At 34.4% G+C, this 19,410-nt stretch overlaps 1 protein-coding gene across 1 annotated transcript in view; it reads left to right on the top strand.

Moving 5' to 3' along the window:
• Positions 1 to 1,118, top strand: part of LOC106642590 (transmembrane and immunoglobulin domain-containing protein 1) — a 32,125-nt gene extending 31,007 nt beyond the window's left edge. The window contains exon 6 of the mRNA XM_089590027.1: positions 950 to 1,118. Within this exon, the coding sequence (XP_089446153.1) occupies positions 950 to 1,059 (110 nt within the window). The 3' untranslated portion in view covers positions 1,060 to 1,118. The remainder of the gene's footprint in view (positions 1 to 949) is intronic.
• Positions 1,119 to 19,410: the final 18,292 nt, after the last annotated feature.

The following is a 19,410-nucleotide window of genomic DNA, read 5'->3' as shown; positions in this document are numbered from 1 at the left end:
AAAAAAGTTTGTCTAAGTGCCAATGCCAATTATTTAGCTCCCGTGGTCTTACAAGATACACTTACATTAATGTTTCATTTATAAAAATAACCTCTGAGTGCATACGCATTTGATGCAGGCCATACATCATGCTATTGTACCAGTGTAGCAGCAATGCTCACTTTCTTCATTCCTTTGTCTTTCATTTTTTCCTATTTCTCTTTGCATCTCTCTACTTTACAGAATAAATTTGGAATTCGTATCACATTTTTATTAAAGCCCTTTCCAACTGATATGAATTCAATTAGGGACTTCATTAAAACTTCACCTCTTTCTGCTTTTTTAAGAAAGATTTTAACGTGTCCTAAATTCACACTTTATTTTAAAGAGAAAATCAGACAGAGAGAGAGTGTGAGACAGATATGTTTGAAAGGGCAACAGTAGATAGTGCAATTTTTTATGAATTTAAATGTACCTCTTCAGAAGTTTCTTAAGGTGTATACTTCTTTATGGCATATAAAAATAAAAATAAAATTTTAACTGGTGTCTGTATATTAAACTGAGAAATAAGTAGTTTCAAGACACTTGAAAGAAAAATGTTGCGAAAAATAAAAATCAGGTCAGGAGACCTGAGGTAAGAACGAAGTTTTTTAGGCACGTGCAATAAAATAAATTATAAAACAATAAAATAATAAATTATAAAACGATGCAAAAAAATTTAGCATGAGAACTATTGTTAACTTTTTCAGGTAACCCGGCTTATCACGATTTTCCTTCAAGTTACAATATTTTTGAAGTAAATTATACACATCTGCACATAATTTCTACAAATGCAGATTTTTTTAAAATCTTTTAACTAAAATTCAATATGATAAGACCACAGTAATTCAGACAGACTTTAGAAGAAATAGTTGTAATAAATTTAAAAAAAAAAGGGACTACTGAATATGCTTTTTTTATCTGTTTGCAGGTGAGCATCCAGCGGCAATGCAGCACGGAAACTCGAGCAACAGCGGTGCCACTACGCGCACCCTGGCCCTGCTGTTGCTGCTTCTGCACGCCAGTTCGTTTGCGAGGTGACTGCTAAGCCGCGATTCGCTGATCCTATCGCCGTTCTAAGAATACAAAAAAAAAAAAAAGAGGACTAGGAGGAGATAAAACATAGGCTACAGCCATAAGAGCAATTAGAAGAAGAGGTTGCCAGAACCGATGCGTTCCTCTACTACTTGCTTCTTCTCATCTTCTTCTTCATCTTCTTCTACTTCTTCGTCTTCTTACCGATCTCTGATACCGATGGACAGATCGATCAATCAATCAAGAACTTAAAGGATGAGAAGACGATATTATTCACATCTACATCTCTTACCTAGTCATCCTCTACAGTTTGACACAAAAAGGGAAGAGAGAGAGAAAAAGGGGGTGGATAAAGCGTGGACAGACGTAGTTGTCACGACAATTGCTCGTGCCTAGTTTGGCCTCTTTCTTTTTCATCCCCTCTTCTTACGTCTCTTTACAAGAGCCAATACTCGAGTGATGCTGCACTGACGCGTACATGGTGCATAGCTCTTGTTCGTACGTGTGGTTTTATCACGTGTCGGTGAATTTTACGTCAAAACTCGCTGACAATTAAAGAAGTGAGCGGCACGATAGTAGATAAAGGAAGAGACTCAAAAATGCCGTAGCTAATACAACCCTAACTTGTATTTGCCTAGTAGCCCGACTATACCCGTAATAGTACATGCATAATACGTGTAAATTTAGGCGTATGTGTGTTATAAGTACTGTGACGTTTGAGCGCGTGTGTTTTTCTTCAAAACTGTGAATACCAATGACGAACTATAGTGGGAAAAGATAGAAGCGATGTTTCGGGATGGCTTTTCCGAGTTCCACTCGTGGTATTAGACTGATCGAAATCCATAACTACGCAAAATGCGAGTAAAGGGAGCGCTGAATGAAATTTCAGTTCCAGAATTAGAATTTTCATGGGCAAAACTACCGCAAATTGGTTCGGTTTGACTAATTTTTAGCCTTGGACGTATCAGTGGGCGAAGGGGTCAAGAATTTATTAATCAGCGATCGCTCCTCTGTGTTTAATCGTTTGGGACTCGATTCGAGTGTAGTTTGAATGGGTTTGACGGTGACAAAACTATTAATCATGTTTTTTTTTTTTTTTTTTTTTTTTTTTTTTTTTTTTTTTTCATAAATACCAATGATAATTGTGACGTAAGTATCGGTCAAGCCGTAAAAGTTTACTGTTAATGGTGAGAGACGCTTACTGTATTTATAAACGATCTTGGTACTCTTTGCAAAACAATATCTTTGCGGAATAAAATGGAAATGGTACTATGTATCAATGATAAAATCGGTTTGATAACAAATTACGTTTCCAAATGAAAAACACATAGAAGGAGTGCGCATGTGATACGTTCTTGTGCTGGCACTAAGTAAAAAAAATTATAAAAATTACTGTTCTGAAATGGTAATCTAGTGCTACTCCATCGTGTGGAGACTTTATACTGTTTATACATACGATTTTTTACTGCTTGTACAATAACTTCTACTGTTTCAAATAGTAATTTTGAACGTAAGCGTAGTCACTTTTACACTTTTACTGTACACTAGAAATTACTGTCCAACAATGGTAAAAATTTGGTTGCCAAAAGTGTAAACCCCCAGAACGAAGGAATGGCACTAAACCATACTATTCTATAGCACAGTGATTTTTTAATGTATTTTTTCTCTGTGGGGTGAAAATTGTCGGAAAATAAAAAAAAATAGGAAAACAAAACATAAGTGAGGCGAGATAAATTGCTAAAAAGTAAACGGTAGAAAAAGCAAAATAAGAGACAAGATGAGAATACAGAAAGGGTGGGAGTGTTATGCGTACGCGCTTGTATTTTTTTTTTTTTTTTTTTTTTTTTTTTTGAAAACGAGGCAGGATGGGATTACATAGTAAACTGCCGATATCTTTCTTCATTTCTGACTTGACTGTGTGAATTTTTACAAAACTTGACGTATCTTTGGGTACGTACATAGTTCATATTCACAATCAGAAATCTTAGTGAGGGGTTTGGTAGAATCTCTAGAGGATATCTCACTAGCCAAATGAGGATATATACTGAGGCAGCATCACGAAGCAACAGTTAGGACCTATTCAGACATCATTAATGACCAGCTATGTGTATACGTAAAACTGTATATTACATGTATTTAATGTAAGTATACACACACATCTCACCTTATCCGATTTTGCGTGGCTACAAAGAATAACTAATATCAAGAAATTGCCACGGATAACAATTATTTAAAGCAATTTTTATGCAAATAAGTGATAAAATATGTAAGAAATTATTAACACGAGCAAAAAAATTTGTAAAAATTTTAATGGATTCTGTGAAAGATACTTTTATGGACATTATATTTTCAAGTATTACAGTTCATTACAGTAAAGATAATACGCACAGCACACAACAATATAAATTTATTATTAAACATCATTAGGTCACTTTGTTGATCTCCTCAAAATATTTTTTACATTCCGTGAACTGGACAGGTCTTTCTGCATGTTGTTGCCACGTACCAAGTACAAGGATTTTCTAATTTCCTCTCTACACTTTGTTACTTGTCTGCCCAAATATTGCAAATTTTTTCATTAATCCATATCAACAACATAGAGTCCACAGAGATGAAAATAATTATGAGAGACTCTAAATCTAAATCAATTTTTTTTTCACCCGACATCATATGACTACAAAACTTGCACCATCAACGGCATCATATGTGACATGCCTGTATGAACAATTTCAAGTATATGTATATGTACAGATTGCTACCAAAGAAAATACCTCAGTATATACCTAACATTTATCTCGAGATGATGCTTCAGTAGGTCTTCCTCGAGCAACCTGCTGTGGTCTCACCGAATCATTGAGGTTGCCTACTTAGATTTCTGATTGGGGCTTACACGTACATAGTGAATACAACGCGTACGTATAATTATGTTCACATTTTTTGTAGTCGAGGAAATTTGATATTTTACTACGAGCCTCGTGTGTGAACGTTCCATTATTGTTTTTCTTTGTATGCCGAAGAAGAGTGACAAAAAACCAGCGAGCGAGTGCGTGAACACATAAAACTGTGTATATTTACATACATTTTTTTCCCCCAGTGTGGGCATATGAGCCAAATATATGCGTCTCTGTAACGCTACCGTGGTGGTGTCGTTGTTGATGTTGTTGTTCTTGTTGATTTTTATTTTTTATTTTTTGCGTTGCTTCTTTACAGTACCTTTTGTTCTTCCTCGATGAATGATATGGAAACCGTAACGAGAGCACTATTGTTCTGGTATGACGCCTCGTATTTTCGTTTTGTGCATATTAGTAGCTGCGTATATTCTGGGATGTGCTTTTCGCTTCTTTTTAATTGTTTCATAAATATGCATGAATATGTGACTGAGTTGCGGAAAGGATGCAAGTCTGATTTTCTTGTTTTTCTCGGTTTTCGTACTTCAGAAATTTTTTAGTTACTAATCTTTAGTACAGACTGAGAATATGGATGAACTAATAAATGTATTAGTAATGAAAATTTGGCAAACTTTGTTAGTAAACTTAGTGGTGTGTGTGCATTTTGGAAAGAATCTAACATGTACAAATGGTGAATTCGAATAGAACAAAGACATACTTAAAGGTTTCCATCGTTCATCGTATTTAAAGCAGTATAATTTAGGTGCAATGTTTTTTATTTTTATTTTTTATTTTCTTGTGTTAAAGTGCAATTATCGTCCTTTACAAAAAGAAGCTTTTGGTTCAATTTTCCACTAAAATAATACGACTCAAGTTTATTTCAAAAAAATTTACCATTCAAAATGCCCTACTCATATAAACAGGTTTTACAGAGTTTTTATAAAGAAAAGTATTTCTGAAGAAATTAACGAGACAAATTTAACAAGAACAGTAATTTTCAGTCCTTTAGTCAAACAAATAGATAGAGTTTGACAAAAAGTAAATTTTAATTTCCAACACTTAAACCCTGGTAGAAACGTTACTACATAAACTGGCTAGGAACTCGTCAACATATGTTATAAGCCCATTGATGCATGTACGTTGACGAGTTTCTAGCCAGTGTATGTAGTAACGCTTCTACCAGAGTATTTTGGGTCCAATCTACATTTTTGTTAATCAACAGCTAAAATCGTATTTTCTTACGTCAACAGCTGTGAGTCCTATTTTTTGGAGGAAAAATCTAATGTCGTGTTCTTTCTTGTAAGGGACAATCATATAAAGCATTAAAATTTTACAGTAGTAGTATTGAGGTTATGATTTCTCTTCCCGTCGACATATCTTCTGTAGGTCTTGCAAGTTACAGGTGCTGTTATAATAAATGTATAGAAAATATGGTACTCGAACGCAGGAATTTATAAATATATATAAAATAATTAAAAATAAAGTGAAACGAAATGAAAAAAAAATATAAGTGTAATATATTATTTATTTTGTTTTCTTTTGATTTTGTACAAAATATTACGAGCTTTTAAACTTAACGATAGCTTTAAACAACAAAACAAAAACAAAAAACTAAATATAACATAGCTTTTACAGGCGTTTGTTTACACCCAACAAGTTGCGTTAGAAATATCACACGTTTGCTGCTAATCTCAAATGAAATGTAAATATTGAATATAATAAGAGACAATGGCTAAAAATTTTGATTTTTATACTATCTAAGTCGTTATGTTACCATGCGTAGATTTGAAACTGAAGGTGTAAATTATGATTGATTAACTGTATGATTGTACGAATAATGATGCAATGAAAAAGAGATAACTATGTGTGTCTATAAAGACCAACACATGTATCATCGATCTATTGGTAGAAAACAGCAGAAATCTCTTTCTCATATTCACAAGTCGTCACATTTTTTAATGTGTTGTTACATACATGTTATCTGATATTACTTTAATCATTTCAATGATTTACTGTACTACAAACATTACTCGAAATGACGAATAAATATCAAAATAAATATAACCAAAAATTTTATTGCTTTTTCCATTTGACTTTCAGACTTTCCTCTCTATCGGATCTCACTTGTTGTTTTGGCTCATTAAACTTATTTTAAAACAGTATTCTAAGGTTATGAGCAATTTAGTATTTTTTGTTTAACATGAGAAAATGTTTTTTTATCTCATCACAAAAAAAGTTTCTTAAATATATGCTTCCTCTCCTAAGTTATTGTACTTTTGGGACTAAGGACAATTTTACAATATCCTTAAGAAAGAAATATTGATGAGAACGCTTTGAGCATATTGTATACACTATGAATCATAAAACTTCATGCTGCCTATGTTTGTTAATAAAAAACAAATATGGATTTGAACATAGGTTTATGATAAAATACTAATGAAAAAAAAAATTTTGAAGCACCTACAGCTGTGAAGAAACTGTTCACTGTTTTTTTTGGTTTTGAGCACTCATATGTATTACACTGCTTGGTCCACCTATATGGTACACATGTAACCTTATGAGCTAAAAGATATCAACTGATTTAAAATTGGCTCAGTTTAAGCCATCAAATCTCATTTCTGTATGTCACTCGCTCAAATTTATACGTATATGAGCCCGAAAGAGAACTGCGATTGCTATACTCGACATCGTGTTCGTAGTACCCATAAAATAAAAGCAAAAAAAGTGGCTCTAATCTTCCATAAAAGCTCAGAGTGTACATAGTACAAATAAAAGGCACATAATCGCTGCTGGGCTGAAAATAAAAACCATCGACCACTGGCGCTTGCCCATGGACTAGCCCTCGTAAGTACAGTATGTGTTTAACGTCTGGAAAAGAGATTACAGCATACGGAGAAGTTTATCCAGGATATTATTAAATCCTTGCACCAGGACAGCTTCTGGTCACTCGCTGCACAGTTTTCGAACGGGCGATCTTAGAGATTAACAGGCTCGTGTGTTTGTTTGCGTGAAAATCCAACGTGAGAAGCATATGCCAACCTATTTCGATGAACTCAAGCGAGGTAGAGATGACAACGACGGAGGATGGAGGTTGTCTTTGAAATGTAGCTGTGTCAAACTGTGTCGATGAAAAAAATGTTGAAAGTAGCTTACGTCTACGTTAATTTATCGTCACTAGAGAGTATTAAAATTTTTTTATTATTCGCTATACGTACATTGACATGCACAACAGCAACAGTAGTTAGTTGCTGCTGGAAAGATAAAGTAGGCTCGCAAAAATTCAACCATTACCAACTATAGTCACGTGTTCACATAATACTTTAACTTTTAATGAAAACATGCGGAATAGCTGAAATCATGATTTTTTTTTGTTTTTAATGAGATTTTTTTTACAAAAGAGTTGTTTAAGTGTTTCTTGCATGTTCCATTTACGAAACAAACTTTTTTCTTAAAAGATTTTAGTTCTTCATGCAAGAGAAATTTGCTGTACAGAGGTAAACATATATCATATCTGATGTTAACGAGATAATAAGACAAGCTACAGACTGGTCATTAAAATTTTATTTGAAATTATCTTTGAAATAGAAAGTTTTCAATTATTTTTATGAAAATTTTCGTCGATTAATAAAGTATTTAAACAAAAAGAAATGGAATATATTGATGATTTGATAATCTCGTGTTAAATAAAAGTGCTTTTACGAGAAATTTATCAGTCTACTGTTCACGATGGCATGCTCATCAAAAGTATATACCATATAGAAAAACTCGAGTTGAAGATGACAATTTCTCACGTACATCCCTCCAAAATCTCAATGTTGCTAAAATATTTATATCTGAACCGTTACTAAGGTACAGACAATATTATCTGAACACTGATGTGAATAAAAATAAGTAGTTAATTAATGAAACAAGTGTTTAACCACTAATTAACCTTTTTTTTCAAAATTGTTATATTTTTTTAAACCTCTAAGATTTATGCTTCAGAAGTTTTTTCTAAAAAAACAACTAACAATGATTAATTGATTAAAATAACAGAATTATGGTTTGAAGATTTTAATTATGTACGAGTATTCTGTTATCAACAATTATCTTTGTAAGATAAAAAATTAGTAAATATGAATTGGCATATCTTACCAAGAAAATTTATTGTTTCGTTTTTTTATTTTTATTGTAAAGATATTGAGTTGTAACAATTTAAATAACAGTTAAATGTAAAACAATTCTTATACAATCATAACCGCTATGATAATGTGGAAAAAAGTCATGTTATCATCTCATCTATTTGTATAACAATTGAAACAACCATAAAACATATTATTATCCTCTATCTTAGGTGTTGTTTTTCTAGATGGGAAGCAACACAAAATTTTTATGAACCTGTTTGAAAAAGTATAATATTTGATGAAAACAACGTTATTTCTATATTCATCAAACATTATTATGTTCTATCGGGGTATTGCGTTAAAGTGTCAACTTTTTTTACAACCATTTGTATTGTACGTGAAGTAAACTGATCACAATCAACGATGGACCATATTAATAACAGCACGTGCACTCATTATTATCGTTTCATGCATGCAAGAATCAAACAATCAGTAAAAACCAGTAATACACAGAGCGACCATGGTGTATCAGAGTACAGTGTATATTTTAAAGCCGATTGTTAAAGAGTAAGTAACCCGGGCCAAGTTTGCTTACAAGTACGTACACGATGAAAATGTATATGTGTACGTATTTTTGGACCACGCGATATCTCCTCCTCCTTCGCTCCTCTTCCAGCACGTAATCATGTTCCTCGTCCTCTGTATTATTCACTCCCTATATACACGCGTTTATTTTCATCCCGTGCACATGCCTTGCCGAGCAATAATCGATCGATCATCGACTCCTTCCCCTCCTCCTCCTCTCTTTCTTCTTTTTGCTAAGTTGCGAAGCAGCAAGAGGAAGCCGCATGCCAACAGCTCCAACTTTTGAGATGAGCTTCCATCTATAGACTTGCGCGTCCATAAAGAGGATCGATGCTTTGAGGCATGTGTAAACATATTCTGCCGCTCTTCGAAGATATGAGCCCGTGTGGGTGTTTTAGCGAGGAGCCGTTGATATTGGATAATTAGATTGTGTGTGCTGGAACTACCCGTTTTTTCTCTTGATCGATTTCTGCTTACGAGATTGGAGAAATTAATAACAATTGAAAGCTCAAACAAAGTATTCGGAAATAGTTGTGGACGACCCGAGTCTAATCTACGTCCACCCGTATCACTTAGTAGGCGACTGTGACGAACAAAATATTAGTTTCCAATGCTTGGAAAAGAATTGAGAAAAAGCGAATTGCTTCTTTGTTCGTAGCAGCTAATCTTTTGAAAAAACAATTGATGCATTGTGCTTTCGACGTAAACAGCAAGGCCAGCGGGCTAAGAAAACAAGATTCTGCTGGAAAGGGAGAGCTCGGTATACAAGAGCCACACAAAATATAGTGTCAGAATGAGTGTGTCTCTCGATATCTCGTACAGTACAACGATAGGTATACGTCAATATCCCAAATACACGAGGTCCTTCAAATAAAGCATGAGGCATGCATCCTTACCTATATACCCATGTACACAGGGCGATCGTGTAGGCGTTGAGGCTAAGCTATTATTGTCACCGACTTATCCGGGACGACGTAAAGAAAGTCCCAGTGTATACACACGTATATGATCCCTCGCCAGTGTTTGTACGTGTCTTTGTAAATGAAAACAGCAAAACATCACAAACACCTTGAGAGGATATGTTTATATACTCGAGAAAAAATGCTTTTGTTTGAAAAAATCGTCTTGTAAAGAATATACAACAAAATATATGTGTGCGTGTGCGAATGTACGTTTAATTGTAAATGAAAAACTAGGTTGCATTTTGACCGAGCTTTTATTACAAAGTCGTAACTGACACTTATTGTCCGCATGAATGTATGTAAATGGGTCAACTGAAATGTTCAAAAATTATAGATAAATGTAATTAACTAAAGGAAAGACTTTTGCTGTAGGAACTGAGCGTGATTATTCTGCTACTTATATGAGCAATCGCGTTGAAAATTGATATAAGTGTGTACATTACGAAAGGAAAAAAGTAATCTTAAAATTCCACAAATTATTTGCTATGAACGCTGATCTTCTTGATCAAAACTCAATTGAAAATGATTAGTCAGCTACTAAATAGTTTATTTACATCTAGTGACTGATAACAGCAACTAATAGTTCAATTTTTTTAAAGTTTTTGTTGCGTTTATGTCTGAAAAGATCATTCCATACTAAATGCAAAACTTTTAAAGCAAATGAAATAAATTCTTACACTCTCCTTTTCTAAATTAACGTCGTTTTTACGAAAATTAGACTCAAATGGTACTTATTAAAAAAAAAAAAAAAATTCAAATATATTTTTAATTTAACATAAAACAGTTTTATATGCAATACCTTTTTCAAACTTTCGAATATCATACGAACGAGCATACATTCCATACATCGAGAGTGTACTCGGGTTACGTGAACAAATGAGAAAGAAATAGAATCACTGCAACAAAGGCATTCCACAAAGAGCCGACGCGCGAGTATCATGGCCCCAAGACGAGTCGCTTGTTACTTCTTTTTTACTGTGAGATGTTTGAGGAAGATTATATTTCATGTGATCCAAGAAAACTTCGTGAGTCATGCGCGTAAGACTGTATATTTTCTTGCTTATCGTTTATCTCAGGCATCGTGTAAAAAAAAGAGATATAAGAATAGGATGCTTTGTGGTGTCAATTCATCGTCTGATTAAGGAAACACTAAGAGTCATCAATAATTATCTTTCTTTTTACGTATCATGTTGCCAAGACGATGACGTATGAGAGAATAGACAGAACATTTCATTATGTTTTCTAGCTCTGACAAAATTGTCAATGTCAATCCGTCTACTAATTTATATTAAATGAGCTGAGTTGAATGATTATGTAGTTTATAATTATGAACAGTAATTTATAAATATTTTAATTATTTCTTATTTAATACAAAAAAGAGCGTAAATTAAAATTCAGTTAAAGATTTTTTTTAGTTTTACTCACTTTTAACTCACTCATTAAATAGTTTAGATTACACCGAATCTGACGGTGCCCTTATTTATACTCTTTATCGAACAAAATCTGGAGAAATTAACGCTTGAAGTTCGCTCTTTTAACAAGAGCGGTTATGGCAGACATACTAAAAATAACGATTTGTAATCTCAATCGAAAGTGTCAGGTATTAAGAGTATACACGTATTGTAGATTTTAACTTCATCTTTCGAATTCCATCTTGAGAAATATGGGTAAACGGACTAGAAATTGAAATAACTGCAAAAAAGGCGTGAGTGAGCTTATTTTTTCTGCTACGAGAACGTCAGTCAAGCCGCCGTATTGCTTGACAGGAGCGGGCGCAATTCAAATTCAAATATTATTCAAGTTAAATGATGGCTTACATTTTCAACTTTATTAACACCATTACATTGATATACTGTAAAAACATTTAAGAGATATTCAATGCCTATGAAAATTAAATATTATACTTGAGCTAACAAGGTCAGTTACATTGAATTGTACAAATTGTCACATTTTGAAAGAAATATAACAGTTATAATTATGTTGGTATCCCTACTAACTACTTCAGTTTTTTATCCATCTCAATTTGAGTTGGCACCCCTACACGAGGAAGCCTCCTTAAGAAACTCACTTTTCACTTTTTCAAATAGAACCGACATGAAGCTCCATAATCCGTACCCTACAGAATCAAATTTTATGTAAAATGCATCCTGTATCTCTCGCACCCCAACTGGAAAGTCTCATGTATTATTTAGCAGCCAATGACGCTTGCAGTTTATGAAAATTTCACGAGAATACTTAGTGGATCGATGGGTTGGTAGACTCATACTTGTGGTAAGAATTACTATAAACGACACTGTACAAACTAAAAATACTCTATATATACGAGCACGTCTCTTGCACGTTGAATGAAATCCAAATGGATTTTATATATCTGGACGACCCTTGATAAATAATTAGATGTAGACAAATTCACTGAATCCTCGTTATTTGATTTCCTACGCGTTTAAAATAAAACGTCGATTTCTGTAATTTCTGGGCTATTGTACAAGCTTGCTTTCTGTCTACAAATGTAATACGTTAGCGTAAGATGCTATTATAAAAATCTATCTCATTTGTGAAATTTAATTTTTTTTCATACTCAGAGGTGATGTAGAGCATCGACATTTTTACAAGCTTGTATCAGTCAGCTGTTTACGTAAATAGTTTTTATCCATACAAAGACACAAACACATATGTTTCTTGATTCGTGCGTATTACTTTCATCGCAGTCCAAAATTTTTACAATCAAAAAATGCATGAAGCCAATACTTCGATGAAACCATGCAGTAAAAAATTTCTAGCTTTCATTGAACCACTGCATGATTCCCAAAGATCTGTTGCAACTTACGATATGGATTTAGCCAGTTGCAGTATCCTTGAGAACCAACAAAGTTCTTCTAGATGAAATGAGAATACGCCACGCTATCATCACCTTGTCCATCTTGGTGAAAGATTAGGTTATTGACTTAGTTGTCAATCGAACTTGTTTTCAAACACACTTCTTATTTAAACAGAGAAAAAGAGAACAAAAAAAGGAACACTGTAATATTTATAATATATTTTGTACCGATTTTAACCTGAAAAGGATAAAAAGTTACGAGTATTAAGATGATACTGACGAAAAATTTAATCATGGCCTTCAACCATCAATAAGTGAGGTCCGCTTATCTATTTGAAATTTATCAGAGAGAGAAAACACGTGCTTCGACCGAATGTCTATGTACAATCCTCTTGCTTGCTAACTTTAATTTTTTTTTTCAACTTTTTTGTAGCTGACGGGAAGAGAAAAGCATTTCCAGCTAACCCTTTTTAAACAGTCGTAAGGTGGTATTTACATTGGCTTTGCATACATCATAGGATACGTCTCTTTTTTTTATTACAATAATGACAGGATTGTAATTAAGAAAAAAACAAACTTCAAAATTTATGTTACATATGTAGTCTTAGTAGGAAAATTTAGTTACCAACTTTTATTCTTTAAACTAACTGAAATACTCAACTGTTAATGTCAATTTGCTTACTCTCGATTTGCTTGCTGTCTTTCTACACAAGGATGATCCCGAGTTGTAGAGTTTAACCGTAAAAATCACCTAATTACAAATGACTCATGCAAATAGAGTAGGCGATGAGGGACGCAAAAGTCTCTTCCGTAGATACAGCACCAGCAGCACCACCATCAGTCGATTCGTCTCAGCAAAACTATCAGAACAACTTTACGGAAAACAACGAACGGTAGCTTGCAGCAGCAGTAGTGCCGATGTCAACAGCAGCAGCAGTAATAGCAGCAGAAGAGTGGGCGAGCTTTCAGGACGCTTGCGACGAGCTGCCACATGGAAGCAATTAAGCGTGCTTACCTCCCAAGCTAACTCTAGCTGGCCTGGGCCCCGACGCCACCACCTCTGCCTGCACGTCCCAACGTAAACAAGTTTCCCCGGGAACTCACTACCCATCGCACCCTCGACAAATGCCAGCTCCCGTGTACATTCGCACACCCAAGCGTTTGTGCGTGTGTATGTACACGTGAACGTAAATATCGACTTCCAGTTGGTAAATGTGGTTTGGATACACGCATACATACATATATACACCCGATTTGCACGCTAAACACAGCCATCGTTATTTGCCTAAGCCTTTAGTCGCTAACTTGCCTCTGTCCCCTCGTTCTTTTCCCTTCCCAGCATACTCGGTCTCGACCTATCAACGGACCTGAATAAACAGAGATATTTTGAAAGCTCTCTGAGACATGCGTGCTTTTTCTTCTCCTGCGGTAACTTTTTTTTCTTTTCAAACTCTTCAGTCGACGAGGCTGGCATTCCTCGATTTTGAAATACATTATTTTATGCAGCACTTTGAGACACAAGAAACTGTTGATGCAAACTTGAGCCATTCAATTTTTAATCGATCCAATATCTCACTCTACTCACTTTTTAATTTTCTTTGAGCTTTCGATATTTTCAGTTTATATAAAGATTACAACTTAAACATACAGTATTATAATGGTTTATGCATGAATGTCTGTAATATTTGTAATAAGTAAAAACGTAAAGGTGAATGAAATATGAATTGTTCAGTAAAACAAGTAGTAATATCTCAAAGATGTGAGCTGAAAAAGTAAATGGCCAACTTCAAACTTGGTTTGTCTGTAATACTAATTAAATCCACCGAGCATCAAAATTTCCAGCCACTGCACTACCGTGACCCCTGTATACCCGTTGTGATGAGATCAAATGGTGAGTTTATATATAACTAGAGAAACCGCATTAACCGATGCTTAGACTTACTCTGGTAATGCCACAAACTACTTCAGTACTTCCTTCAACTGAATTAAAATTTTAAAATAAATTTTCATTTTCCAAGTAATGCATGAACTACCATCCTGTTGGTTTTTCAAGAATATAAAGACAGGTGAGCCATTCAAAGAGACTTTTAATCTCCTTGGAATATGCTAATTATACAGTTCATGGTTAGTAAACTCTAGATGAGCTGACTTTTCTCGTGCCAACTGTTTTTCACAGTCTTCTTTATAAATTAGAACAACTCACAAATATTGTATGATTGATGTTGATAACCATCGCTAACAATGACAATTGTATTTTTGAGTAATCACCCAACAAGTGAATTTTAAATCGTATCTTTAAAGAAGTAGCTACTGATTGAATGCATGCAGTATATCTCGTAATAATGTTTTATGGTTAATTATGACATGTCTTTATGAAGTGCCTGATTTAGTGGTGATACAGATAAAATAATAAAAAAATTAACAGACATATATTATATTTATGCAACTTTCACTTTCTTTAAGCTTTATCAACATGCAGTTTGACCTCTTCAGGTTAAAAATATCAACATACGTTATTTTATCTAAAAATCTGATGTTCGTCTCAATTATTTACAAAAGTATTTATGTAAGCTACGGTTATTTCGCTACAACGAGTTAACCGTAATTTAATATAACAATGGCAAGTAATATTTTTTCAACTTTTGCAGTTCTCTAAGTACCCACCATACCTCCACAACTCAACAATATGATTTCTAAACTCATTATAACCACCCCTCCCCAACATACCCCTACCCTTCTCGGAACTACTTTTTCCAATACACGAGTTTCTCAATTACGCATAGCATGTATTTGTTTTTACATCTTGATATTGTTCAATAACAATAGTCTCTTTATGTATAATAGTCATTTTGTCAAGTTGCAAATACATAACCATTGTCCAATACAAGCCCTTGAGGGTTAGCCACTTCAACGTCCAAGTACATTGTAGCGCGATCGCGTTGCCATGCATGTACCAAAATGAATGAGTATACAAGACGTTCACACGCACACTCTGAATAGAAAGGATCCACACCCCTGACCTCCCTACCCCCTTCCTCAACTCTCTGCTTTGCTATGCAAACTCAGCCGATGTAACTGGCCTCGTTACCAACTATCGACGCGTTCATGTTCATGTATGTATATGGATACATGTGTGTGCACGTGGGTGTTTATCCACCACACCACAACACCAACGACAGGCACGTACGTGTACATACATCATCATATTATGCTCGGGTAAGTCCCCGTTGTTTGTATGCATGTACACCAAGTACACGTGCAAACCAAAACTAATCTCGGTCGATGCTAGATAGATATACGTACTTTTCAGATAAAATATGATGTGTTGTATGCACATGTATATGTATAATAAGCCGTGATGAAGACCTGAGACAGACCACTCATGGTCATTCTATCATGGTCCGGTTGCTAGATGATAATTCATAATTATACATACGTTATACATACACACAATACATATAATGTAGCTCTACATATATACAGCTGCATCATAATATATATATGAATGTTCATACTACTTGGTATTGTGGTTTGCAAAGTTTGGCAAAGGAGCCCATTCGAGTCGAGTAATAGACCACTACACTGCTACTGCGTAAAGTGATTAATGCTGTTGGTTCATAGAAGCCATCCAATGTGTTAGAAGCTTGTGCTGAGCCTATGTATATATGCACAAACGAAACGAGACTGAAGGAATAAAGCAAGCAGGCTTATGGTGGTCCGAGGAATGTCGAATTTTCCACCGATCCATTTATGTGATCTTATGGATCATGTATTTTTCGAATGTACGTGTTTTACTAATAATGTTGCTACGTAAATGATGAGTTGAGTTAAACATACAGTTAATTTAGACAATTTGTTTTTCCTCCAATTTGGTAATAGCATTACTTCTATTTAATTTTTAATGAAAGTATTTAAAAGATTTGAAGAATTTTTTAAGAACGAGCAGCTCAGACTTATTATAAATTTTAAACTTCTTTCTATTTAACCGAAATCTTAATAGGCCGTTTTTTTATCCGACGAGAAAATTTTCTGTCTGACAGAAAACTGACTTCACTACTGATTTTTTAATTTCACTCAATTTATCAGGTTGTTGTTGGTAAAGACAATGCGTGACCTTTTTTAGGGAGATGTGGAGAGTAACTTTCACGAGGGATAGATAGACAGATTGGTAATTTATTACAGCTAGGAACTCTTAGTCCATGATAGCCAAGGCCCTTTTGTACAGCCTGTAAAAGAGGCTAGAATAGCGGTGCAGTCGGCGCACTTGCAATATACTTTTTTGTACAACGCTACATATACTGCTATACTACGTAATAACATAATTATTTATATAGTATAATGTAAAATAAAATAAAACGTAATACAAAATAATAGAAAAGAAAAATAATTGTGTATTTACCAGCACAAATGTAGCTCACATTAGTATTATGATAACACAGCACAAAACTCATTTAAGACAAGCATCTTTAGACTTAAGGTACTGTAGAAGGCTGAATCACGGTGACTCATCGACAGCCCAAAAACTCAGTGGCAAATTATTTCATAGCTGAACTTATAGAATTCGGTTCTGGCTAAGGGGACAATAAGATCAAAAGCGCCAAACCTAGTGGAACTGCCCGAACGAAGAAGTCGGAAACTGAAAAGCTCACTCAGATATAAAAGCTTTGATGTACGCAAAACTGAAACAAGCAGGCAGATGGTTGCGTAGCTTAGTCGGCCGTTAAAGCTAAGGATTGAATGTTTCCTGCAAGTTGGCGTTATGCACTCCCATTAACGAGTGCTCTCGGCGAAATGCAGGGCGGCAATTTTACTAAATTCAAGCTTTGTTTTCATTTCCAAGGTAAGTCCCACAAGAACAAGGGCACAATGCTCCGAATAAGGGAAGATGAGAGATTTAAGCAGCAGTAGTCAAGTGCCAAGAGGCAGACAATCTTCACACCTTCGAAGCCGCATGAAGGTTACAAAACATTTTTTAGATACGGCTATGCAGTGATTTTTAAGATTCAACTCTTCATTAAGCGTAACACCTCGTGTAACACCTAAAAGAGAGAGAAAGCGAGAGAGAGAGAGAGAGAGAGAGAGAGAGGAGTTATAATAAGAAGTTGCAAGAACTAAAACTTGCTTTGTGAGGCTCATGTTCGATCAAAAAAATATTCTCACTTTTTTAAGGAACTACAACACTCTATTTTGAAATAAAAAAATTTATAGTTCCTTTCTCATTCTTCGTTTTTTTTGCCATCCTTCATTCAGCGTGGGTATTATTTTTTCTTCACTCCAGTTGGTAAATAGGTTACTCACTGCTATTTTTCTAATTTTAGACAGATAAAAACTATATCAATCACAACAACTGAGGTCCACTTGATTAATATTGTATCTAAAGATAAGCTAAGTAATCTAATGATTGAAAAAGAAAGACATAGTCATGTACGCATCAAAAGTCTTTGATTCAAAAAAGTTGTAATTTTCAGAATAATACTAAAGAATACTCGTACAAATAAGAGAGTTACTCAGGACATTATTCGAATAATCTAAAGTTAGGTCAACAGAAGTGCGACGACAGCAGAAGCCACTGTCCTGTCAATGACAGAAGTTGTGCACGTACAGCTTGATGCACGAGCGAGCATGTACACTCGTATTATACACCCTAGCACGCAGCGGATTTCAATAACCTTTAAATCTATCTATATATCTCATGGAGTTCATACGATAAATAGGGACTTGGAAATTTGTAGATGGTAATATTGCAAGGTAGTGTTACCAGGTTATTGAAAAGATCATTGTAATGTTTTGATCATTGATGTTGCTTTTACATCACATTGAAACCTAGAAATAAAAAGTTTTTTCATCAAAAATGATTTTGTGAATACTTTTAAAGTAAGCTTTGAAAATTATGAAAAAAGGAGATACCATTAACTGATTTGACTAACATTAAAAGCTGAATTTAAACTTTCTTTCAAATGCTTTTAATTTTATCGATCCAATAACCCTTTCTCACTGAGCCTTTAATCCTCGAGGCCATTAATTATGCTTTTGCTCGGTATTTAAAAAAATTCATATGAACATTACCGCAATACTCTCTTTTCATACCAGAGTGAAAGGATGGCTCTTTGTTTCATTTTTTTTGCCTGTGCTGCTTTTCATGGTATTCTCTTCCTTTCTTAAACTCTTACATTCTCTTTGCCGCACTTTAATTCCTATTTCACACATTCGATTAATCATCCCAAAGCTGGATAAAAGCGAAGGTGAGATGAGAAAGTGATCTGAATTTTCCACTCCAAATATTATGGAACAATTGGAAAGCTTAGTATGATAGCTTATCGTTTTGCGAGACATATGGCTGGATTTTTCCTTTAAATACATTAGGTAATAATTCAGAGAAAATAACGCATAAAGAATGAAAATGTTATCACTTGATACTTTATTCTACTTTAAAATCGCTCATTCTCGTTTTTCTTGCAATAATATTTGAGTTATGGGAATGTAGGAGCTGAGAAAAACTTTAACTATAAACTGTAGTACGTGAAATCAAAGAACTATTACCCATTGTAAAATTACTCTAGAATAATTACGCCACATTAACATTAACGTACATAAGTTTACTCTAGCAGTAGTGGATAAACTATTTTTAGTGCGGAAAATCGATTTTCCTGCATAGTGTGCGGAAAAGCTGTGTAGAAAGGTTTTTGCCACGCAGTGTGCGGAAAAGTTGTGTGGCAAAGGTTTTTCCACACACTAGAAAAAATTTTTCTATGCACCAAAAATCTCGTGGGGAACGAATTAAGATACCGTGTGTGTACAACTATCATAACCCTACCTGGTGTAAATTTCAACTCTGAACTAAAATTTCTTCTTAAGGACTTTTTTTTGTTAATTCCATTAAACTATATCGTATTATAATTTCAGAACATTTCATTGGGAATCACAACACCATTGTGTTGGTGTGGGGTCCTTTAACAAAATTTGTTACAGTTACAAAATTCTTTGTGAATGTTTTTGTTTAA

This window comes from Copidosoma floridanum, unplaced genomic scaffold (genome assembly GCF_036245765.1).
Source record: "Copidosoma floridanum isolate Cflo_tuat_1 unplaced genomic scaffold, Cflo_Japanese_pri ptg000001l, whole genome shotgun sequence".
Classification (NCBI taxonomy): Eukaryota; Metazoa; Arthropoda; class Insecta; order Hymenoptera; family Encyrtidae; genus Copidosoma; species Copidosoma floridanum.
Note: the sequence above shows the minus strand (reverse complement) of the source record. Positions and strands in the feature narration are given on the sequence as shown.